The 26,192-nt window shown below is 37.2% G+C and overlaps 1 protein-coding gene across 3 annotated transcripts in view; it reads right to left on the bottom strand.

Annotated features, from left to right (window-relative positions):
- LOC136755360 (EGF-like repeat and discoidin I-like domain-containing protein 3) overlaps nucleotides 1–26,192 on the bottom strand; it is a 195,649-nt gene that overhangs the window by 40,698 nt on the left and 128,759 nt on the right. For all 3 annotated transcript variants that reach the window (XM_066711884.1, XM_066711885.1, XM_066711886.1), the window contains 3 exons: nucleotides 21,320–21,475; nucleotides 20,314–20,458; nucleotides 18,970–19,154 (listed from right to left, as the gene is read on the bottom strand). In XM_066711884.1, coding sequence (XP_066567981.1) covers nucleotides 18,970–19,154; nucleotides 20,314–20,458; nucleotides 21,320–21,475 — 486 coding nt within the window. The remainder of the gene's footprint in view (nucleotides 1–18,969; nucleotides 19,155–20,313; nucleotides 20,459–21,319; nucleotides 21,476–26,192) is intronic.

Genomic DNA, 26,192 nt, shown 5'->3' with positions numbered 1-26,192 from the left:
GCACATTGCAAGAACAGATCAAAGATGGATGAAGGAAGCTATTGAACGGATACCAAGAGATGAAAAATGAACACAAAAAAGATGGGAAGATGAAGTCATAATCGTTGCAGGTGTGACATGTAAAAGAGAAGCTGTAGATTGAAGCAAGTGGAAACATCTTGGAGAGACCTTGGATAGTGTTTTGCTACTTTCTTTATTATGTGATTGTTTTGATTTTTGAACCCCAACCTAATTTGCAATGTTACCCTCATTTTGGTTTGTGAAGCGCTATACTTCCTTTTTGTTATCAGGTACATAAATTACTACAAACTTCACTGTAATTGCAGTAATTCATCGTCCAATTTAGACTTGTACACTGCTGTTAAATTGGAAAACACCAGGGGAAATATAGGCACTGTACAGATTCCACACGGTCATACTGTTAGTATTTAATCATGATATAATAACATCAGAGCAATACGGTTAGACGCTCTGTTTTATTTTATTGTTTATTTCATATTCCCTTTAAGATTTGTATGCATCTATGTGTGTGTATACATATTGTAGCGATCTCAGACTTTTGTGTTGTAAGAGGGACTGCAGTGTGTTTGTGTGTCTGTGGATTGTGTGTGTGTTTGTGTGGGGGGGTGCCGATCATTTGGGGATCTGATTAATGAGCGGGAAATTGTGGGTTTCGGGGTCAAAGGTCGGCCCTGTGCAGGAATACTGATCCTGTGTCTGTACCATTGATTTCCCTGCCAATAAAGCGGTTTCATCCGATTCTTTCTTGTTTTTAATGCGAGCCAGTGAAGCAGCCAACAACGCTACAATATATACACACAGACACATAATAGCATGCACTCTACACTTTCATGACATCATTCTGCTAAGATTGTTGTCCAGGATTGTAATTACCCTGGCCATTAAGAAAACATTTTGTGAGGTATACGTCTGACCTTAACTGAAACATAACTATCTATGAAACTAGAAACACGAAAATGTAGTAAGTAACGTGAAATAATCAAGAAATTATTTCACCATAAAGTTTACACAGTGCTAGCTAGTGCTTCAGTTTACTGTATCAGAACAGTTCAGAACTACCATATATACTTATATAATCATATCTTGTATAACAGTGTCACATCAGATGTATTCTTATAGTTGGCACATTTTGTCAACAAGGGGCGCGGTTTATGCAATGTAATATCGCTTTTGACATTTTCATTTATGTGAGAAGTTACAGAATCTAACAAGGTATCAGTTTCCATGAGACGTGTGAAACTGGGAATGCTACTTCATCGGCATTATCATTTCAATTTGTTGCCACTGAAGCTGTAATCAACTGGATGTGTGAAATAACTTTACATCCTTCCAATATATACGTTTGGGCTTTAATAGATATTAAGTGTCTGGGCAACTACAAAATATATAAACTACATCAGGTTTACTTTATTTTTAATGCCAGGTGCATTCAATGTATTTTTACGATGAGGTTATTTGACTTAAGTTACTTAAGGTGCTGACATTGGCAACAGCAGCAGATTGTGAGTAAGAATGTATTAAATGTAGCAGAAGGAAAAAAAAAAAAAATGAACCAAGCTCAGTACAGATCCAGAGATTTTTTAAACTGAGCTTCAGACCAGTGATTAAAGATTACACCAAAAGAATCCTGATAAATCAATCAACAAGAGATAAATAATACAGATATATAGATAGACAGAGGAGTGCAAGGGCTGACTGTGAAAAATCACTGAAATATGACTGCTTCTTTTCAGGATAATTGAATCTGGTATAATACACAGGGAATACCTTCGACTATAACTACACTGAAAGACTTCGGTGCCCAATTGAATTATCCAAGCAGCTGTGTCTATAGTCCTTAAAGTAACTTAATTTAACATCTAATTGAATTAACATTTTAGCTTGGAAAATTGAATAAATTGAGCTAATTAAGTGGAATATTTTGCTGGGTTAGAATAAAACTTTGTTGAAATTGCAATACATTTATTTTCAAATTAGCTTCACTGCAGACTAACTCTAGAAAAAGACCCCAAGCAATACTGTCATAAGGTCTTCAGAAAGCATGGTTTAATATTAAAGGGCATTTATATACTGGAAAAATAAGAAATCTATTTATATATTGATATATGTATGTATGCGTTTTCTAAGTCTTCAAAATGTAATTTACAGTCTTAGTATTTTATAGCTCCATCACCTAAACTAATGAAGATGAAATTAATGAACAGTTCAGTGATTTATTCCAAGAACCCAATCAATACATTATTGAAGTGTACATCTTTTCCTGAAATCCATTACATGTGTTTGTCTTCACCAGTTTTCAACTTTTTAATTAAAAGTGTATCTGGGAAAAAAAACGTAAAATAAATAAATAAATAAAACTTAATTATTCACCCGTGTAAAAAATGAATACTTTTTTTCCTGTAAATGCCCTTATCAAAAAGACTAAATGTTCACTAAATGCAAATTCCTCGAGAGATTCAATCTTGTATCGCTCCTAATTAATGTCCAACATATCTAACATAATTAGGTAAACACTTTGTGCAATTTGTCAGTGTAGACTAAAATATCAATAGACTGGCAGAGCAGTAGTTATTGCATAAAATCTGATTGTCCCAGTGTATCACGGGTGATTTAAAAAGCAAGCCAGCCAGCTCAGATGTGAGAGAGCGTGCCACTGGGTTACGGCATGCTTCCTAGAACAAGCTTGGGAGGCTTACAAGGCTCATAAGTTAGATTGAATCCCAATGCTTGCCAGATGGCAGAGGGCAACTAGGGGATTGATCCAAGCAACACTCGCTGGTGAACACAAACTGACAGCTCTGCAGAGCAATCCTTGCAGAAATAAGGTGTTGTCCAATCTCGTTTCCGAATCCCAAATGGTTTCCTGGGCACATCTATCTTGTATTCCCTTATCCTAACTGTTCACAGCCACAGAAGACTAAGTAAAAGCATTCAAGAAGCTTCAGAACGAGAATTCAATAGTTAACTCAAAAGTTTAAAGGCTATGGGCAACATTATATCAAACTATGGTAGCTATAAATCATGAAGTCCTTATCATTAATTTGAAATTCTAGATACCAGATCTTTCAAACCAATGTTCAATCCTGAACTGACACTGATCGGAACCATGCCTTAACATGAATGGATTAATAAATACATAAAACTGCCTGGCTCTTGAACCAATTAATCATTCAGAACTTTAATGTTATTAATTGATTTATTTTCTAGCATCATCATTTCTTCTTCTTCAAATAATGATATATAATTATTTAAACTGTTATGATTATTCTGGTGAAAAAAAGCTGAAACCCATTATTAAACCCACTTTGTTTGTGACAGAGCTATAGACTCTGGCCCACAAGATTACAACAGGCTATTTCAGGTATTTTAATAATGGACTAATGCAGTTCAGTGATGAACCAACTGTGAAATGGTAACTGATTCTTCTGTGTTTTAATGTAAAATGTCTGCAGCTCATACTGTATTATATGATATTTAACTGCCATCAGCAGATGTGAGAACTGCTAATATTTATCACTGCTGTACATAATTACCCAGAGAGCCTACAGACTAGGCTTTTAGTCTTCTACGGTTTCTACATTGTGGAGAAATTATACAGGCAATAATATTATTATTAATAATAGTTGTTGATGTCTTTATTATTATTACGATGCACCATTTTTCTCATGCAAAGATCTCTTCTTATATGAAATAAGTCACTTTATTTCCGGTAAACTATTTTAGTTTAGTTAATTTTGCACTGCAACCCAATATACCACCTGCCTTTTTCTTTACATTATAGTCGTGTGCTTTCTAATACACATGGCATTATTGTTTTAACTCTACAAAGACAGTCTGCTTAGCAATGAAGCTTGAAGGCCTACACTTACCATTATAATTATTAAACATAAGTTCCACAACTTTCTGACAGCATTTAATGGCTTGGAAAAAGGAAAATTCAGCACCCGGAGGAAAGAACAATTAGGAGCGGATGGAAGCAAGCTCAGACAGCTTCAAAGATGAGGCCTGACATTTGTCAATTCATCATGCAGTCTCTTCTTAATTTAGAAAGTCACCTTGCACCCCTTCAGTGTAATCTGTTCTTCCTGCCAGTTGCCTGGATTTGCTCCACGGTTTGTTTGTTTTTCCCAGCGATTTTGCTCCATGCTGTGTCAACACAGTGCAAATGTGTGGTACAGAACCCGGAAAGATGATGTTCAACAGCTCAGAAAAAAATCATTATTTTTCTATAGGATACAAGCTAAAGATCTGTGATCCTCAGACACAAAATGAGTATAACATCATGTTTCATTTTCTTACTTCAGACAAATGCAATAGCGCCTTTACCATTTCACTACCCTTGTTCACGGGTAGTCAGCTGCAAGCTTTTTGTTCTTTATATAAAACTATCCGAGTGTCTGAACTTGTGATATTGATTTGGAATCAATTTAGAGTCTATGATTCACTTACAAGTGTACACAGACTGGAATGCTGGTTTCAATTTTAAAGGCTTCCTTTCTGGAGTCAAGCTTCATTAAATCTATATGTGCTGGAGAACCATCGTATATTTGACAGCACACTAGTATAATTTAGTTTTTTCCCCTCCAGTTCATAGTTTGATAAAAGTGACACACACTATGATAAGTTTCCACAAAGTTATGTTGGTCAACAGAGATAGGAAAACAGAAATTCTCAAAATGGCATACAAGGCTAACATTACAGTCCATTTACTGGGTTGGGTCTGCAAAACTTAAATATCTCCAGAAACACCTACAATACTGAAATATAACTACAGCAGTGTAGTACAGCACTACAATGGACTGGGAACCATCAGTCTAATGCAATCAAGTTCAGACCACCACTTCATCTCCTTCTCCCTTTCCCTCCCCACCCCACCCACTCCCTCCGCTGTAATCTCCCCTCCGTCTCCCCCTCCACCCTTGCTTCCACTGCCCTCACTCTCTTACCTTCCATTGACTGTTTTTCACATCTATCTGTCAACTGTGCTACCTCCTCTTTGTTCTCCTCCCTCACCTCCTCCCTTGACTCTCCCTGTCCTCTCACGTGTCGTCCTGTCTGTCCCTCCCCTCCTCAGCCTTGGATCTCTTCCGTTCTCCACTCAACCCAAACTAGTCTGCATGCCGCAGAACAGAAGTGGAAGAGGTCCAAACTCCCAGCTGCCCTCGAACTCCACCACTCTCTACTGTCTACATTCTCCTCCTCACTCACCTCAGCCAAGAAATCTTCCTTCCAATCACTCTTTGAATCCACGGTCAACAACCCCCACAAACTCTACTTTCTCCTCCCTCCTTGCCCCCCCTCCCCCTCCTCCTCCCTCATCTCTCACCGCTGATGATTTCGCCTCATTCTTCTCCAAGATTGCAGACATCCGCAAGCTCTTCAACAGTCCCCCCTCCTCTCCCATCACACCCAAAGCTCCCACCGACCAAGCTTCCCTTTCTTCATTTTCACCTCTCTCGGACTCTGAACTTTCCTCTCTCCTCCTACATCACAAACCTACAACGTGCGCCCTGGACCCTCTCCCTTCTCGCCTCCTCCATGCAACCACTCCTGATCTACTCCCCTTCATCTCCTCCCTCCTCAACTCCACACTCCTCTCTGGCTGTTTCCCCTCTGCATTTAAACAAGCTGCTGCCATCCCACTCCTTAAGATACCAACCCTTGACCACACCTCTCCTCAGAACTACCGCCCCGTCTCCCTACTCCCCTTCCTATAAAGACTCTCGAGCGTGCTGTCCACCGTCAGCTCTCTGCATTTCTTTCCCATCACTCACTCCTTGATCCTCTGCAATCCGGCTTCCGCACAGCTCACTCCACTGAGACGGCTCTCCTGGCAGTCACTGACTCCCCCGGCTGTGTTCGGGCGCCTCCCTCTCCTCAGTCCTCATCCTCCTTGATCTCTCTGCAGCATTTGACACTGTCGATCACTCCATCCTCCTCTCCTGCCTTGCTGACCTTGGAATCTCTGGGACTGCTCTCACCTGGTTCTCCTCCTACCTCAGTGACCGGACCTACCAAGTGACATGGCGAGGTTCCTCATCCACCCCCCAGCCTTTCCTCACAGGCGTTCCCCAAGGCTCCGTCCTGGGCCCCCTCCTGTTCTCTTTCTACGCACACTCCCTGGACCCCCTCATCGCATCCCATGGTTTCTCCTACCACTTCTATGCAGATGATGCCCAGATCTTCCTGTCTCTTCCCTCTTCTGACCGTCTCATCCCCTCTCGCATCTCTTCCTGCTCGTCTGCGATCTCCGCCTGGATGCACTCGCACCACCTCAAGCTCAACCTCTCCAAATCGGATCTCCTCTTTTTCCCCCCCTCTTCCTCAACTTCTGCTGAACTCACCATCTCGATCCCCTTGGAATCCACCACACTTTCTCCTTCTTCTTCCATTAAAAATTTAGTAGTCACCCTCGATCCTGCACTCTCCTACACAACATATGCCGAATCCATCCCTTCCTCACCAACTACACGACTCAGCTGCTCGTCCAGTTACTGGACCTCTCCCACCTGGACTACTGCAACTTCCTCCTGGCCGGCCTGCTTGCATGTTAATTTGGATTCATATGTTGTTTTTTCTGATGTTATGTGAACGAAAAGACACAAATTTGCCCGCTTTCTCATTGGAAATAGTTACATTTCAAAATATCACTGTCCTGGTCACAAAAGCAAAGTTTGTGGGGAAAATAATAGCAATTTTCTATACTTTTGAGGCATTTGAGGTTAGGAAATAACACTTACTACCCAGGAACACAAATCGTGTTACATCCTGTAATAATAATAATAAATAATATCTATTAATTTAGAAATTTCACCCTGGGCTGGTGCATCCCTGTCAATGGAAAGACATTGCAAAAACTTGGGAGCAGGTTTGTCTCTCAAAATCCAACTTATGAAGGCTTGAACATTAAATCCTTCTCGTCGTTGGTGGCTAAACACTTTCCCAAACATACATAGCTCCTAACATGGACACCAGGGGGAGCTTTAGTAACAATGTGGAGGGATTCGGCAAACATGGAGGCATATCGTTGGGTGCAGCTTTAGACAGGATCTCCAAATCTAGATTGGAAAGTTCTTAATTGTCTTTATCTCTAATTAACCTCTATTTCTGGTAATATCATGGGAAATGTTCTTCACTTTAGGAGGTGTGTGTGGGGCGGTAAAGTATGAACATTGTCCTGGAGGCAGAATATGAAACAAATATATTGTCTTTTAGGTTCTTAGCTGTGCAGTAAGATCCCTTAAAGATGTTCAGACATATTGTTTCTCATGCCCGGAGTTAAAACATGAAGCCTCTGGCCTACATTTATCCTTGATGGCAAAATAATGAGTATCAGTGGAGGTTGTGGAGATTAATGAGTTTCACACATGAGAGGCGCAGAACTCAGACGTTACTGGGCTACAGGCCATATACAATTATGCATCACCCTGCCAACCCTTCCAGAGTACGCTGGTTGAAAAATACATTTTGAAATTGTAATAGATACTATAGTGGGCTAGCTCCGGCATCTCGGTAGGCTCATGTGCTCAAAATAATCAAATACTATCTTTCTTCAATTTCATCGCCGGATTGAAAACGAAAAAGCAGCGTCTCAGATTCAGTCCCCTACCTACAATGCATATCTCTTTAAACCTGTCGTCGGAAATGTGCCATTAAGTCTTCGAAATAGAGCTGGGAGTGACTTCAGAGGACAAATGGCTTAATTTTAATTGTACTCGCCTTGAACTGCTAAGAAAGAAAAGGACTTCATCAAGGCACATGTGTGGAAAAAAAGAAAGTTCAGCGAATGTAGAATTACTTTATTTCTCTTCTCCAAGAATAGAAATGAAATGTTTCAGTCTTCTCAATTCTATATACTATATGTTGCACAATGAGTAGAAAAGTTATACATCATCCTTCACATAAATGTTCCTCATGAGAATTAATTTATTTCAAAGATATAACTTTTCATTTTTAATAGCATATGGATCTGGAGCTGTAGAAGATTTAGTCTCAAATTGATACCTACAAAATACATTTCAATGTTTAAATCTCAGTACATTGAAGTACTGTGCAAAACTGAACACCAACACGATCTATATTATAGGGTGGTTTATAAAGCTGAATACCTGTGATCACTCAGATTTCCACCCATATATATATATATATTATTTATGTTAATCAATGGCCAATTATTTCCCTAATATAAAAATGTCATTAGGATAAAACAAATACTAAATAATGGCAGCTTTTCCTTTTTACAAATTGTGCTTTAAATGTATTTATAACAAAATAGTATTTACCATTTGAAAAGCATAAATAACCTCAGCATTCATCACTTATTTACTTCTGGAATTACACTGATTAAAGACAAACAAAGCAACAGCAGCAGCAACAACAATGAAATGCAGCATTTTAATATTGTAATATTGGAGGGAAACAAAGGGCATATTCCGATATTTAATTATTTATTTATGCAGATTTGGTTCTGCTCAAATTTGTTCAGTTGTGTTTATTAGTCATAGAATACTCGATCATGTCTTTATTTTTTAATTGGCTTTTATATTTTAAAGCTTTATTAGCTTAAAAACATTTTTTGTTAGATCTAATTTGTGTTTGAACAGTAGTGAGAGGCAAATGTGTTGCAGCATTTCCATATGTGTTCCACATGGAGTGGCAGAGTTTTAGAGCTTTAGAGATTTTTAAAGTTAAATAAATTGTGAGTATTTATCACTGTGTTTAGTCTCTGCTGTGTGATTTTCTTGTTAAATGCATGTAATTAAGCATTTAGAATATGCCAGCTGGAGCACTTAGCCATTTGCTGCTACTGCTTAAATATTGTTCAGTTTTATCTAGATTGAGATCAAGGTTTAGGGAAAATAATAAATTCCAATGGCTCACACACTCCAGTGTAGAACAGGGATATGATATCAAATGTTTGTAAAATCCAGAAAACTAACCACTGAAAGAACAATTATAGAGGAACCATTTCTAATTGAAATACATTGTCTTGATTTAGTTTACCTCATGCTTTAATTTCAAAGTCATTACCTTAATTGCAATTCTGAGACTTTATGCAAACCATAGTTTCTGCTAAGCTCCAAAAGATTAAACGTTAAATTAAATAAAAATATGCAAACTAGTAGATATTCAAATGATTCTCGTTTATAAACAGAGCAACTCTACTGATGCCTACTGGAACTCGCATGACTGTGCTACATAATTATTTATCGACATAATTGCTGTCAATAAAGTACAGACAATTGATTTTGTCTTCTCACAGCATTGCATAATGAGCAGGACTCAGTTGAAGTTATAGCAACACTGAAGGATTTCAAAGTAGCTCCACGTAACTTTATTAAATGGTTCCAACTGACTCTGATGATTGTGTACACTGTAGACATGTTGAGAAAACTTCCAGTAGGTTTGATTCAGAAAGTATAATTTGAAAATGATAAAGGGGTTCATTTCTGGCTATTATTACGTATTATACAAATGTCATTTAACAGAGCCGATCACCTTTGCATTGAAAAATGTAATTCTTGCATGTCTATCACCTGTTCTGTGGACATATAAGATTTTATTTCAGTTTGTACACTTCTTTTGTGTCATGTAAATGGTGGTTGGGGTTATTTTGTGTACTTTTTTGTGTACCAAAGGAAAACCTTTTGACAGTTTTCATATATGATTTTTGTTGTGTGCTAGCTAGAGGTATGATTGAAAAGTATTTTAATGTTGGGGTTCAGAGGTGGTGATGAAATCCTTCTTTTAACAATAATTAATCTGGATGCAGACTGATTACTATCAACAGGATGTATTAAACTCCACACACGTCTTGTCATGGAAGTGTAAACAAAGCAACCCTTCTTGTTACTAACTTCCTGTCTTAAATCCAGTTAATGCTTGAGCTTTCTTTTTACCTTGAACAATTACAGAAACAATCTCACACTATGTATAGAGGCTATGTTGAAGTACATTGGGTAAAATAAGCCGTACTGCTCTTTAAGGATAATCTAGAAACATCTTGTCGTGCAGACCTTGTTCTTAAAATTTGGATTGCATCTTTGTGCTGATGTTGAATCTTAATCTTCAATCTTATCCCAAGACTTAACCAAAATATTATACTGAAGGCTAAGAAAATAAAACGGCATGTACTGTGATCCCTAGATTTTCGACTCCCTTGAAAGATGATGAATTTCTGGGAATTCAGAATTGAGTCATATCCTTTCCAACCACCCTCACAAGGCAAATCCTCCAACCTCCCAGAGCAGCACTCTCCATGCTTGGATTCATCTCCCGTTTACACAGCATTTGTGCTGGTTACTAATTGCTCCCCCACCTGCCATTTTGCAATAACAGGAAGACTACAGGTTCAAACCTAGTTTATTAAAAATTCAATTCCGAGTGAAGAAAAGGGGGGTAACAAACTTGAATAGCATGAAGGGGTAAATCTAAATTTCTTCTACAGCTACCTTAATAACAATCATCTAAAGCATGTATGCATAGCCCATCAAACAGGACAGCTGTTTTGGGGTAACAAAATGCATACAGAACTCCTGGGAAGACTTCTAGGGCTCCTCAAATAGGACCATGCACATGGCCTAGTAACACTAAGTGTCTGAATGGATTTAGAGTCAGTGTGGTATGTAGTGCACTTCATCTCTTTGCTAACCCAACAAGGGAATTCCAGCAGAATTGTGCTCAGCTGTGCAGCGTGGCAGCAAGCGTTTGTCTGACCAAGGAGAGAAAGTAATTAGTCAGTCAGGAAACCATCTATCTGCCGCCTGTCAAACAGAGACAGAAGATGGAAAACCACCACAGCTCACCGGGAAACTGAGGTAGGGCTGCTAAGGGGAGGTGGATCAATTTGACTCTGGTGTCATTTAGCTAAAGAATAACCGAACAATGATTGACTTAATTTGTCATAATGGTGTTTTTTCTCTATTTGTTTGGTCTCAAAGATCTAATGTTTTATCTTTGTCATTCATGCTAGTAAACTGAACTGAACTTGAAGACCAAATGGTTTTCCAATTAAAGATAACAAAAGGGCAAATACTATATGACAAGGAAGGGAACAAAAAATACAAATGGGCTGTAAATCAAATGTTAGTGACTAACAATACATTGTGTATTATGTTCTCTATCCAGACAGATAGATAAGGGAGAAAACACATAATAAAGAAAGATTATTACCCATAGGTCTAGGCAGGGCTTGAGTTTTCCAATGTGGCTTAGACCTCACAGTCCGATTCAGTGCTGGAACCCAAGTGGCATTCACAATTCCTCACCACAATATATTTTTCCCAAACAAAGATCTCCCACCATTCAGAAGGGAAGAAAATAAAGCAAAACCTTGGAATACAAACTTAATTTTTAATCCAATCCTCTTTGCTAAAAAGTATGCTTTTCCATCAGAAAGTGGTTTCATTATGGTTTAGTCCCTTTTCTTTTTAAGGTAGACTAATGCTGCTGAAACATTCCTATGGGAACCCAATTAAATCTACAAAGGTGAATTCTCTGCTTTTCCGCAAACAAAATTATAATGATACCCTGCTGTAATTCAGGACTTTATCCAACAAGAAAATCAGTTTTTGTAGGCCGCATGATCACTGAAGAAAAAAGCACTACCTTAAAAAAAAATGCATTCTGTCTAGCATCACCAGATATATTTGAAGTTGGTAGCCATGGGTCACTTCTAGTCTAGCTGCTGTCCTCAATTTATTTCACATAACAGCAGGACCACCTTCCTCGTCTTTCCCACCTACCAATTTAGACACAGGTTTCAGACAGCCAATTAACTACATAATGTTCTTTTCACACCACATGCGTACTGAATGTGAACTAAGATCCATTGCTAAACCCTTGCAGCAATATTTGTGAAATATTTGCTGTAGTTAGAGAGCACATGCACTTTCATGTATTTATTTATCTAATTCTCTTGTTGAAACAAACAAGCTCATTTGAAATGCCTGATTAATAAAACACCATCATGCAATTGCAGTTTACCAGTCAAAATGTATTACATTTAGGGCAGGCCAAAAATACGTTTATATATCACTACTACATCAATAAACAAATACAAAATGCAGAAGGTTACTGCAACTGGGGGAAAAATGCTTTGATACTAAATTAATCTGCATACATTTTCATTGTCATTCAAGGATCCGGTCAAAGTTTGGGCTGCAGTGTATCTACACGGAAAACCTGCTGAGTTGGACTGTCTCCCTTCACTGAGCATCTCTGCAAGGTCAGACAGAGACAGAGCTGTGCAATAGCAGAGCTTTAACTATTGTTAAATTATAAAGTGGGCACTATTACTGGGCAACATTGATGACATTAGCGGAGTTATCATGTGTGTTTTGACCTTACTCGAGTCAATATGCCCGAGTCAAAGATTAAATGCCCCTCTCCCTCTTGGGGTTTACATGGTTTTAGTTTATTGAAATCATAACGAGCTGTGGTTTACCCAGGGTAATGCAAATTAAGGTCAAAGGAGTGAATTAATATGCAAATTAGCTCTACATACAGTTCTCATACTGTTTTTGCTGGAAAATCCCACAAAGGGTGGTTTACATGCACAGAGAACAATACCCGAGACACTGACATCATTGGGATCCATGGAGCTGCAAGCCGTGAATATAAGTGTTTTATAAAGTTGGGATTACAACACAATGTACAGTACTGAACAGTGCACAACAGACCCACAACAATATAGAGAGAATAATGATTATAGGACACAAAAAACTGAAATAACAGCTTTCCACATTGCCATTAACCTGAAATACACTATTGCTAACCATGAAACGTCCATCAGCAACTTACTTTACCTTGAAACCTACACAAAACTGACCAGTTATCTTGCACTTGTCATTTAAGGATAGATACGGTTATCTCAGTAGTATTTGGATGTAAAATATGGGTTTACATGTGGACAAGGGCGTGCTTTTCCCGTGTTTTCGTCATTTATGTGTAATTTATTCAAGTATTTGGGATTGACCCTGTCCTTCTCTCTGGCCATTTTGTTTTGGCCGCCGACCTGCTTCACCCGAGTCACGAGTTAAAAACACCACCAGTTTGATTAAAATTTGAGGAATAAAACTTTATATAAAATACTTTGGTATGCTATGAAAGGGATGTTTATTTTACTCCGTGCAAAAGATCAGCAATGTAGACTTTGTACCAAAGAGCTTATACTCTTTAACTCCATAAAAGCAAAATGATCCTGGACTTGTTAATTTGTATTGTTGCCTTGTTAACTTCTGGAGCAGCTGACAGGCGAGGATGTTCCAACTGAGAAGCCAGGGTCAGCCATCTCTGAAAACCCAGGCTCTGTTTAAGCTCTGTTCCAAAAATATTCAACTGCTCAGCTCGGGCACAGTACTTTAATTTAAAATGAAACCCAAAACAATGTAAAAGAAAGAAGCCTCAAAATATCAGATTTATGGGTTTCTTTCCTATTCTTAAATAACAATATTTCACCACAGCTTCAAGGCAGGGCTGAGGAAATCAAGCTCAGTGATCTCTGAATTGAGATATAATTTGTGGTCTTGACTCCTAAAAAGATTTTCAAGTTCTAAAGACTAGCAGCAGACAGGAATGACAACTGGAATTTTTACAACTCAAAGAAAAGGCCATGTATGTTGCTAAGAATGAAATGCACAGGAACAAGACAACATGTATATTATCTATAAAGGAATTCTTGAGTCTCAAAACCACCATGAAATCTGTCATTTGACAGTGATTTACACTTTGCAAATAATGAAAGAGCAGGAATGAAATCACACCAAGAAATAAAAACAGAAAAAAGCTGATTTATTTTCGTCTGACTAAATTTACATTGCCACACAAATCAGACTTCATTTAACACAGTACAATAAGTCCATTTTACTGCACTTTCACTTATTCTGCTTTTATAACCAGCACTAAACTGAAAGGTGTCTTTTTTTATACACCTCTACTAGGCTAGCTCTCTTTCAGTGTTAAATCCACAGAAAATAAAACCTAGTCGTTCACAGGCAATCACTTGCAGTAAATAATCTATTGCATTAAAGCAGCATCTTTTCGAGTTGCATGTCTTGAAGCCAAACGGCTCGAGCACACGGCCCATTCGTTGCACGGTGTGGTTGCTGTCATGTCAAGGATGACTGCCAGCGGTTCATGCTGGTAAATATGGCTCTCTGTAGCTCACAGACAAAGCTCTAAATTACACTTGAACAGGCATTTGTGGAGACATCACGGGAAGCTCCTTCATAAAAAACACCATGCAGGACAATTACTACATCCAGTCTGTTGGGGTGGTTGAACATAATCCTTTAGAGTACAAGTACTTTTTCTTCTTCTATGAAATACCACATTATTCCTAGAAATGTAATTTTTGGTGGAGGTGGTTGTTGTTTCTATTATTATTTGGGGTATAGTCTTGAACTGTATGCTCTACAGTTATTTGCTTTATATTTCTTTACAAAACTTAAAAATCCTCTTTGAGCGAATTTCTTACAAAACAACCACAGCAGAAATCATTTGATTTCTCGTTTTGATATGATATGTTGGAACAGCATCCTCTTTATTTTATTGAATTTTGTCATGAAGCGCATCAGCCCATGCAGTGCCTTCAGAGCACTGTACAAGTTAAACAGACATAGAGGAGAACTAAAATTAATCATAAAAGTATAAAACGAAAATAGAAAATAAAGAGAGAGAGGGAGAGACAGGAAACCAGAGCAGGCAATATTGAATACCCATGCTACATGTGATTAGTGTGTGGAGAACAGAAATGTTTCGAGATGCTTACAGAATGGGAGAAGTTCAGAGGTCAGACGGAGTTCATCTGCTAGTGTACCCAGAATGCACTTGCTCAAAAGTGTTTTGTCTGAAGCGTGGTTGGCACAGAGACATTTTATTGGTGGATCTCACATTCCTGCTATGGCTGTGAACCTGTAATTTGTCCAACAGAGGAATGTGGTCCTGACGCGATAAACTGGTCAGGAGACGGGCAGAGGTGTTTTGGATACCCTGAAGCAATTTTTTTTTTTTTTTTTTTTCCAGTGTGAGGGGAATATTTGTTAATCCAATTTTTTAAAACATAAGTCTCATTGTATTTTTCACTTTTAATCATTCAGTTTATTGATACATATTGTTACTACATTGATTAAGGTTTTATGTGATTTAGCACCTGTGAAAAGCAAATGTTATAATCAGAATAACTACACTCTTAACTAGACTATTTAAAACTAATGTAAGTAATGGGAATACACCTATTACTCCAACTCCAGAGTTGAGTTCTACTACTTTGTCCCAATTTCTCCGTTTACAAATTGCCAGCTGATAATTTTTTCGATACCTGATTTATATCTGAACTCCTCCTTTCAAAAAATAAATATTTCAACTTGATTAAATAAGTAATACCATTACATGGATGATCTTAAATCTCTGTGACTTCCATTTCTTTCCTTTCTTTAATTGCCTTGATTAAAAACCATATTTGCAGGGAATAGTACCACAATTTTCTTACAGAGTCAATATCTGCACATGTTGTAGTCTTGCATACAGATGTGTTTTACCCGCATAGGAATATTTTTGACAGTGATTTTACATTTCTTCAAAACTCTTTGTGGGAGGTGGTAAGCTTTATTCATGTTTGCTTTGTTAACGGATACTGTTAGGATAAAAATATGTATCCAGTCATTAGTAGATTTGGAATAGAATGTCAAGATATGATATTGGAACACACTTAAAATATTGTTACTAATATTACTAACATTGATATTAAAATATTATGTATTATATCATATCAGCCTTGGAAAATGTGTGATTTGTTATGTTGTTTTAGTTCTTGTGCTTTGAACTTATCAAAATACCTGGTTCAGAAATGATATGTAAATTGTACTGCTGCCTGGAGATTATAGGTACAATATTCTTCCATGAATGGAGATTATAGATATAATATTCTTCCCTGTAGCATAAGCCTGAATAATAATGGTTGATCCATACCATTAGGACAACAATGTTCTCAGATAACCCATACATGCTTAACTATACTGTTACAGTGCTGATGCAATGAGAAGTGGAAGAAATGCACCTCTGCACGTTAGACTAAACTAAAATGTACAATCAGTGAGGCATCTGTCAGTCCAGTAAAAAAAAGATACATCAAACTTAATAAGAATAATACAAAACAGACAAACAAACACAAAACCCATCCATGCACAATAAACAAACAGAATGGCTGAAATTTGCTTTCTATCAAGTTTGCCAAGACTAGCTTATCTTGACATCCACAGAGTAAGCGTTTAAGGCGTCCCAGTCAGATGAATGGGGAAGGGCTGCAAGGAATGTAACCACAATACTGAGGCATGCTTGCGTGTGGAAGATTCAGGGGACAGTTGTCTACACCAGGAAATAAAAAGAGAACACAGCCCAAATGCTTCCTGATAGGACTTTAATCTCTATCAACATATGTAACTTACAGCTGGGCTGCTTCGAGGCTACCATCTTGACGGTGCAATTTCTGTCATTCTCACTTTGTAACAGATGTTAGGAACCATTTGCTCCCACAGGGTAGAAGTGCATACAAGTTAAAGATGGCTTTACAGTTATCATAGTATGCTGCTTGAAATGTACACATTGACAAGCTTGAATAAACCATTCATATGTTTTCACTTAAAATTGTTCAATTACCTAATCAGTTGTTCAGTTAAACACTGGGTTACGTACTATTTTCATAGTATGTCAACTTATTCATTTAGTTTTTTTTCCCCTTAATTATACTATCGTTTGCCCTTAATTTTACAGCTGTTTTTGGAAAACATCCCTCACAGTGATTATGTAAAAAAAAATCATGGTTACAAAGGCATCAGACCAGTTTCCTGTTTTACACACATATCTACATATCCTTAAACATGTGCAAAAGTGTTGGCAAACAAAACCGCTGTCCCCCAACAGGTGTTACTCCTTTTGACTTGGTGAAGCTATACAGACTCACAGACGCAAGCGTGTAAAGTAATACATGACTATTCAGAGCTGTTTACACATGTCTACAGACCTCTTTTACCCATATCCTCAGCTAGCTCCCCAAGAAAGCATGACAGCATGACTGAGCACTCCTCTGTAAAACCCTTGATTCCAACGCCCAAAATCTAGAATAGTGTTTGAACTGCAGTCCTCATATCACCATAAATAGGGACACAAAGGCCCTAGAAAGAAAATAAGGGAGAGCCACTCTTTTTCCCTTTCCCTTTTTTCCAGGGATAAAAGGCTCATCTTGTGAAAACAGAATTAAATAATGAAATTGATGTGGCTTAGAGAGGAGAAGAGTCAGACACTGCTAAATAGACTAAGTTACTGCCCATCATTATTTTTTAAAGGTCACAGAGTGTAGAAGAAATAGGGGCATACTGATGTTTTTTTTAATATTGTTTTAATCCACTTCTGGATGCTGGCTGATGGGTTTAGTCTCAAAGTGAACAGCTATATGGTATGCTGAATGGACTCTCTCTTTCTGGACTTGTAAAAAAGGTTGTAAACACAAGCCAGTCTTAGCATATAGAGTAACACTGAACTGCAGAAAACGAGGGACGGCATTGCTGACGTTTAAACCCTCCGCAGGGCTTTTGGAAAAGCATCTGCCTCACACCTAATTACTTGTGCCGCACCGCCGCTATGAAATGTGATTGCCCATATATCGTGTTGTACACTTCATCTAACGGCATAACTCGATGGAACCTAGCTGGCAGATTTATTGGCCAGCTTGTTAGCCTTCTAGTTCTGGGAATCGAAACGCACGGTGACAGCACCTCATCTTGCACAGCGTACTTTCATTTGAGGATGGTTCGCACCTTGCCTTTTCTTTGATATGATAACAACTCAATCCCTGCGGTTCTTTGATCAGTAAAGGCAGTGGTTGTACACTACTAACTACAGAAAGCTGACTTTATTTACCATGTCAGTTGATTTACTGCTTGAATTGTACGTCATCTTTTTTTTATTTTATTTAAATTCGGCTGACATAAGACGACATTTCATTTTGTGTTGAAGGGGTCTAATTACCTGAAGAGAAGAGCAAAACAGGCTGGTGGATTTTCCATTAAGCATGCAATGTGCAGGTAGGATAAAGCAAGAGAAATAGGGCCCTCTTAGCCTTGCTGGAATAAAGGCAAAAATGAAAATTACCTGGTTTTGTTTTCTTCTTCTTCTTCTGGAGACAACTGATTATTCTTGGCTGCCTCTGACAGCAGTTTCTATTTTCTGTTCTCATTTCAAAACTGCCTACAAGCACAACATATTCTAATACATGTTGAGTGTTAGAAAGCTTGAACTGGCTCTCTATGATGTTTCTTTGTAAAACTGAAATGAGGGTACATTGTGTCCATTGTGGTATTTTGTAGTGAAGAACACAACACACACACACAAAAAAAAAAAAAAATATATATATATATATATATATATATATATATATATAAATAAGAATGCAGTTGTGCCATCTTCCCTCCATTTCCCATTCCTTTTCCCCCACATTTCTGGATTTTGATCCAGGATAAAAAATCTCCAGTAATAAAAACAATACTAATAATAACACACTCAGCTGTTTATACAGGTCGCGCTCCATCTGACCCTGACCTTGGGAGAGTTGCTTCTTAAGTCTGGCTAGAGAAATGTTTCACTGCACACTCCCATCAGTTACCTTAATGAACACTTAATGATTACAGCAACATATCTCTCTTGGTTGAAAGCACTGAGCTGTAGCCAAAGATAACAAGAGCATGAAACATGAGTAGAAATGAGATAGCAAGAGCTACGATAAAACGTTTTATATCCCCAGTACACTAGGCATGTACAGTTATCCCTGGCCAGCGAACCTCTGCAATGATCTCACCTCTCCTGGGCGGATTCTACTTGGGGATAGGATTTTTGCCAGAGCTAGGCTTAGCGAAAACCTTGGTAAACTAGTTAATAAGCACAGAAGAATCCTACCTGTAGCCACTGCGACTGATCACTGTGCCCAGCCGTCCACGCGTTGACTTTGCCTTGCTTATCGAGTCTGGCCTTGCCCGGCTCCCAGGTGAACATGTCCATGTTGAGAGTTCGAAAGATGCTGGATGCCGTAATCTGATAATCCTGAATATGACCCGACTTCATCCCCAGTGGTTCGGAGCAACCTAGAAGAACAGAGGGGAAAATATAATTTCTCTTTATTGTTTGTTTTGGCTTAAGGAAAGAACCCATCACTTTCGAATTCAATCACTTGTCAGTCTTTTATTTCCTCAAAAGAAGCTCATTGAAGAGAACATGACATGAAGATAAAAAATACACAGGACATCCAAACACTGAATGAGGTTAAATTGACAGGTATTGTTTCTGAAACTGTCACGATGATGCTTGTGTTAAAGTGCTCTCAATTCCACATGATTCTATAAATAATATGGAGTTGGTATAATTTATAAACTGGGGTTGTATAGCAATCTGTAGAGTGGTGAGTGTGGTGACAGAAAGATAAAGAGACAAAAAATGTGTTATTTGATTGGCCATTTGAAGTAGCCCAAGGTGGTAGTAATACAATGAAAGTGCTGTGTGTCTATTGGCTGACAAGTTTGAGATGGACAGTTTATTACAGAGCATGGAAAAGGAGAAGAAACAATTAATTTGAAATAATATAGCTCTCCTACCATTTCTATACTTCTTTAAACAGACACGTATGCTATGGATGTGTCATTTTATTACTAGTACTTCAAATAAGTACTTACTAACTTACGAATACACTAACATATATTCCTGTTAATTGTATGCATTGCTTTTATTGTCTTCTTCTTTCTTGTTTCATATTGCTAATAAATGTATAAACTGTACAGTATATAAATACACACAAACACATAATACTGTAAATATTTATTATTTCAATGTTTAAATATATATATATATATATTTATTTATTTATATTTTTTGTCAGTTCAATTAAATTCCTGTCAGCAACTAATATCAAGGATTATTTATTCTTTCCATCTGCCAATTGCACATTTAAAACACAGTGTTTGATGGCATTCAGTGAAAGGAAGAATCCTCTGTCAAAAGCAAATTAAGTGACAATTCTTAATTTACAAGAAGAGTGAAGACACTTCTCACATGTGAGGCATGTGAGAGCTACTTGAGGTTTTATAAGCACTTCTTTACACATTATAGTTCTTATAGCACATTATGGTATTAATCAATTCACCATCCCTCCAGGTTCTAATGCCAATTCTCCAAACTTTTCATATTCCTGTGTTCTCCAGCATAACCACACAAATACGAGGGGCTATTACTCTAGGTCTGGTGACTTGCCTGTGAGTTCACAGCCGAGCATTTCCATGCGCAGGGTGCAGTGCCTCCTGCAGACCTGGGGATAGATGCGCACATACTGGGCTTCCACCGGTGGCGTGAAGGAGTTGGCAGACGGAGTGTTGTTATCAACATTGCCACGGAATATCTGAGGAAGAGAAACGGAGAGTCCGATTTTTTTTTTTTTTTTACTAGAAAAAGATTTAAGTTGTTTTAAGCACAACAACTTTTGTGTTGTCAGAGAGAACAGACAAACAACTTTACACCAGCAGGATATCGAATGGCAGACGAACATCAGAATTAATTATAGCAATTATAGAAGGGTGCAAGTTACGTGGGCATATGCAAGGTTCCCTTCAATTAAGTTGTGCGAATGGCCTCGACTACACCACTGGATCAAATAAAATGTCACATTTCATATTCGCCAATTTTCCTTGGCTCCAGAGTTATACAAAAGTAATCTAAATTCCTGCCATCTTGTTCATTGTAAAATTGAAATGTATATGTATTTTTAAATATCTAAACTTTCTTTAGACTAAATGACTGAAAGAGCAACATACTCTTGTTTGTGTGAAAACACATTTGCAACTTGAACTCTGCACACACCTAGATTGCACAAAACAGTGATGTACATGCTAATGATCTTAAAAATGAACAGGAGTAGTGGAAGATCAATCTTTTATTGATGAACTGCAAGCCCCATCGATTTTATGGGCTTTTATATCAAACTGTAATAAAAACCAAATAGCAAACACATTAATTACTAGCAAAGTAATTAAATAGGATAACGGGAAAGGTCCGCCATTTCTAGGCCACAGTGAAAAGGCCGGCAGAAATGCAATTGAAATGCAGAGATCTATGCACAATGCAAATTTTATTGCCCGATAATAAAAAAATATTCAATTTAAAACATCATAAAAATGGGAAAGTGTAACGGGATGAATACGAACACTCTACTAATTAAAAAAATGCCTGAGGCTTTGTTAATGCATACTGGCTGGGAACTTACCATGTCCTCATCCGTACCCTTAACTTTATAGGTTCTCCAGGTCTTGCCATCGTCACTATAAGCTACTTTGTATGACTTTACATACTCTGGGCTTCCAATCCGTTTGGCACCTTGTGTTATCAGTCCAGTAACCCTCATTCTTCTCTGCAGGTTTATCTACAAGGAAAAACAAGATAATCAATGGCTTGATCTACATTTGATAAACGACAAGACTGAAGCATTCATGGTCCAGTATAATTTAGCTCCAGGAAAGTCTAGTAATCTAGAAAGTGAACCCATTGACTTCTACTCCAGGCCACGTATGCGGTTTAATTCTAAGAGAGCAAGAAATTAGTATCTTACTTCCAAATGCAAACTTTTGTGGAATAATCCTAGTATAGAAATGCTCACTGCAAAAACAAATTCACTGAATATTTGAATACACTTCCTTTTTATTATTCCTTTTGGCCTACGCCTACCACTTACCTGCAGACGATTTCTATTGCTGGTTTTAATAAATGGATATTATTCCAAATGGAAAGCTGTTCACTACCTCATTCATATCGTCACTTAAGCTTTGGCCTTCATGACATTAAAGGTTAATGAGTGAGTTACCTGCCGGGATCTTAAATTGCCTTAGCTTCCAGTTAGTCTACACTCCTTCAAAACATTCATAAAATAAAATGCTATAAACCATTCAGGTTTTCAAATCTTCAAAGTGGCATACAGACACTTGCTTTATACATTTCTGAATAGGGAGGAAATGCTTCTTTAGTGCAATGTATGAAACAAAACCTGCAAGCCACACTATTGTAATTATGTGAATATGATTATATAGACATTTGATACACAAAAGAAAACTGTTTTGTGTAATTCATTGTTATTCAAACTGAATGCGTCATGGCATGTACAAAAGCCATGACTGACTACTGTTTGTTTGCAGATGGGGGATATGACATGTCTGGAGCTCAATGCTGGAATCAAGAGGAAAATAATAAGCTTTTAAAAAGTATCTAAATTATTTATAAAATGTTGACTTGCAGTGCTTTCATAGCAGTGGGTGCCAGGTAATTGGAGATGTTGGCAGTCTAAATAAATAGAGTTAAATTCCTGCAGGAATCTATGCCTACCAAGTGTTCATCGTTAATGATAAGGAAAAGGAAGTGTTGTATTCCTGGAAACATTAACACAATGCATCATTATTACAGAAGGTATGCTAACATGATTTAGTGTAATTTTGCAAAACATAACTTTGGCTAAATCCACATATAATTATAGTATACAGTATAAGAACATACAGGTATTATAATTAAACACAGAAATAGTGTATACATAGTGTATATACATAAAATAATGTCAAGAGAATCTTAAAAGAAAAGTGTTAAACCTGAATAATATACATGAGATCTGTGAATGCTTTATGCATGTTGGATACCTACATTAAAGATAAGTGCAGTTTACTTTGAAAGACATAGGTCACTGTCACATTTAACAGAGGAACCAACAGATCAACTTGCCCTTTTTTTTTAACAAACACTTCACTTCTATTTGAAAATAATGGATTTCCTGTGCCAGGCACTGTTTTAAATGCATGTTAAATGAATAGTTAACAACAGATAAGCAAATTGATTGAATGTGAAAGGATAGGAGCCTAAAGCAAGGTCAAGCAGTCTACAGTGTCCAACATAAATTGTCATGTGCTATTTCCCGACCTGCTCTCAAGAGAAAACTAGAAATTCTGTGCATAGTATGACCTCTGAAATCTATACAGATTCTCTAGGTTCCTGGAGAATATACATTTTATTGTGCAGCCCATAATATTTGAACGAAGGAGAGTTTGCTCCACAAATAACATTCCGTTGATTTTATATATATATATATATATATATATATATATATATATATATATATATATATATATATATATATATATATATATATATGTTACTATCTGTGGAAAAACTCAGTCTATACTGTCCCAGAGGTGCAATGCGATACTCCAGATATTTCAAACCTCACTAGCGCTTGATGTTGTTCATGTCTTGGATAGTGTGACATGGGACTTACATCGGTTTGATTTCTGTTCAATTAAAATAAAAAAAAAGTTACTTTTTTTCAGGAACACCAATGAAAAATTTATTCTGCAGAAATGTAATAACTAATGACTCCCCATGTGTTATTGCTCCAAGGGAAGAAACGTCTTGATTCAAAATTTAACAGAAATCAAAAGAATTTAAATAAAATATTTTGCACTGCCTATGTGATGCTTTTATTCTTTCAGTCAGCTTTTACCTACTTTGGGCAACAGCTTTAGAAAGTTCAAAAGAAAGTTTAGAAGGAACTAGAAATTCTATTTTACAGCTAATATTGCGCATTTTTCTTCTAAATAGGATACTTGCTAATGATTCTAAACTATTTAACAAAGAAAGACACGGGTAGTGCTAATATAATGCGATGAATATTCTCATTTTATGCAATTGTACACAATGTGGAGTGAAAACAATAAGTAATTCTCTTTAAATAACTTCATATAATTCGTATTTTGTCATCTATATAAAAACGTTCATAGCAACAGAATTAAAGTACTTTAATATATACATATATATTTGTTTAAAATACACATTTATTCATATTTCCCACAGAGAATTAATATTGTCTATTCAAGTTTTTGTAACAGCCTTCCAAGTTCAACTGAAATCAATAAATTAAAGTTTTTCTCCATATACATACAACGGAGATGTCTCACTTTCTCATGGATAAAGTAGATGTGGAAGAGAGTTCAAGAATGAATAAACTACCAAGGCAATACTTCTCATGAACTCTTTGTATTGTCTAAAGAATGACAGCAAGAAACTGACAATATAGGCTAATACTTCGGCCTCACACTATGGTTTTATGGTGTTGTGTGAGTGTGTGTGCGTGCGTGTGCGTGTTTTCTTTTGTAATTAGAACAGCGGCATCTACAGTACATTGCTTTAAAACAAAAGCACATCAATCAACCCAATTGAATCAGTCATGAGCTCCTCAACCATTACAGTACAATTAGAGGATAATTTTCTGTCATCTGCTTTGTAAACAATTTATTAGGTCGTTTTTTGCATCTGCTTATTTTACTTGCATGTTCACCTTGGTTCAGAGGGTTTTCTATTAGCTGACTGACTCTCCTACTAAGGATGAAAAAGTGACTGTGTGTGTGTGTGTGTGTGTGTGTGTGGGGGGGGGGGGGGGATGGTGATTGGAAATCACACCAAATTGGTGTTGATGTTATTTAGAGAGTATTAATGAGAATCTTATTAAATTGTATATAATTGACAGTAGTGTGTTTTCAAAAACATTTATTTAAATGCATGAATACACTTGGAGGGGTGGGAGGTGGAAATCCAGGCATTATGTATTGTTAGCGGTTTGTGAATTGTAACTTCGTCAGACTGTTTCTTTCTGCACAGACTGACCCGTTATATTTATCTAAAAACAAAAACAAAAACTTAAATCCTTCCTGCCGACCTGCTGCTTGCCAAACAGTAATTTTTGTCAGTAATTGATTCAGTGCAGGAACAGCAAGCTGTCCGTAACAGCACGGCTCCCCTTTCTCTCGGCCACACTCAACCTTGAAAAAATGTCTTTCAATTACAGGGGAATCAGATGCTGATCTGCCTATATATGGCTGCAAGAGAAGTTTAAAACAATGCTTGCTTTTAAAGTTTCCCAACATATAGGTTTAAATATCAAAGTTAATCCAGAACTCGTCTCGTCGATTTTCACGTCCTACTCCACTACTCCCCTCTTCACTGGCTCCTGATCTCGGCTCGCATTCAGTTCAAGACATTGACCCTCATATCTTTTGTAAGGTTTTAAATGATTATTGTGTGAACTGTAAATTGTCCTGGTTAAGGGTGCCAGTCTAAAATCCTGAGTCACTTTTAAGAAAAAACAAAACAAACACTACCATACTGAGTAGATGTCAGATAATGCATTAGTATGTTGCAGTGCAAAGCTTGAATCAATCCTTAGAGACAGATAGACTTCATGGCTGTGGAGCCCTTCCTGTCTTCCTATGCAGGAGACTGCATTTAGCATGATTGGGTACTCAACTCTACAATATTTAATTTCTGTAACTGAACTTCACTTGATATTATTCACAAAACAAAACATTTGTTATGCTGTACATCAAAAAATATAGAAAAAACTAGAACCCACTGGCTTTGCTCTCTCTTCCCGGTGGCATTATAAGCTGCATGACAGGAGCAGTATAAAGAAAACATAAGGTACCTAATTCTGAGTTTGTGACAAGATGTCCGTTTGTCTTGTGCTTGTTGGCACAGACGACAATAAAATGTGGTAACTTTGGAAGGGGTGAATACTTTTTCAACACTCTGTGTGAGTGTATATACATTTCATTCATCATCAGCACATATCGATCCACTGCTGGATGAAGGTTTCCCCAAGATGTTTCCAATTGCTTCAGTCTATATCTTCTCTTTTCCATGTCATATGAAATGAGTAATATACAATACAAATGTCAGAATCAAATCTAGAAGCCTAACATTTGCCACTTTGTGTTCATTCATCGGTGAAACCCCTACATTTTGTTGGAATAATTTTAAGAAAGGAATACTATTCAAAAAACATCAGTTTATGCATTCAGATTATTATGCATTCAAAATAAATGTAAAGTGTTTAACCAGCATTTTACCAAATTTATCCCCATGTATCTATTAACCCTTATAGGACTACATGATGAGATATCACTGCTCCAAAGAAAGAGACAAACTATAATGAATCCTTAAAGCAATTCATAAGGAAAAGGATGGAAATTTAAAACATACATTTCCGAATCAATCATTCTTGATTTGAAACCTGGTAAAATGAGTACAGGCCACAATCAAAAGCTAAA

Source organism: Amia ocellicauda, chromosome 8 (assembly GCF_036373705.1).
Source record: "Amia ocellicauda isolate fAmiCal2 chromosome 8, fAmiCal2.hap1, whole genome shotgun sequence".
NCBI classification, from domain to species: Eukaryota; Metazoa; Chordata; class Actinopteri; order Amiiformes; family Amiidae; genus Amia; species Amia ocellicauda.
Note: the sequence above shows the minus strand (reverse complement) of the source record. Positions and strands in the feature narration are given on the sequence as shown.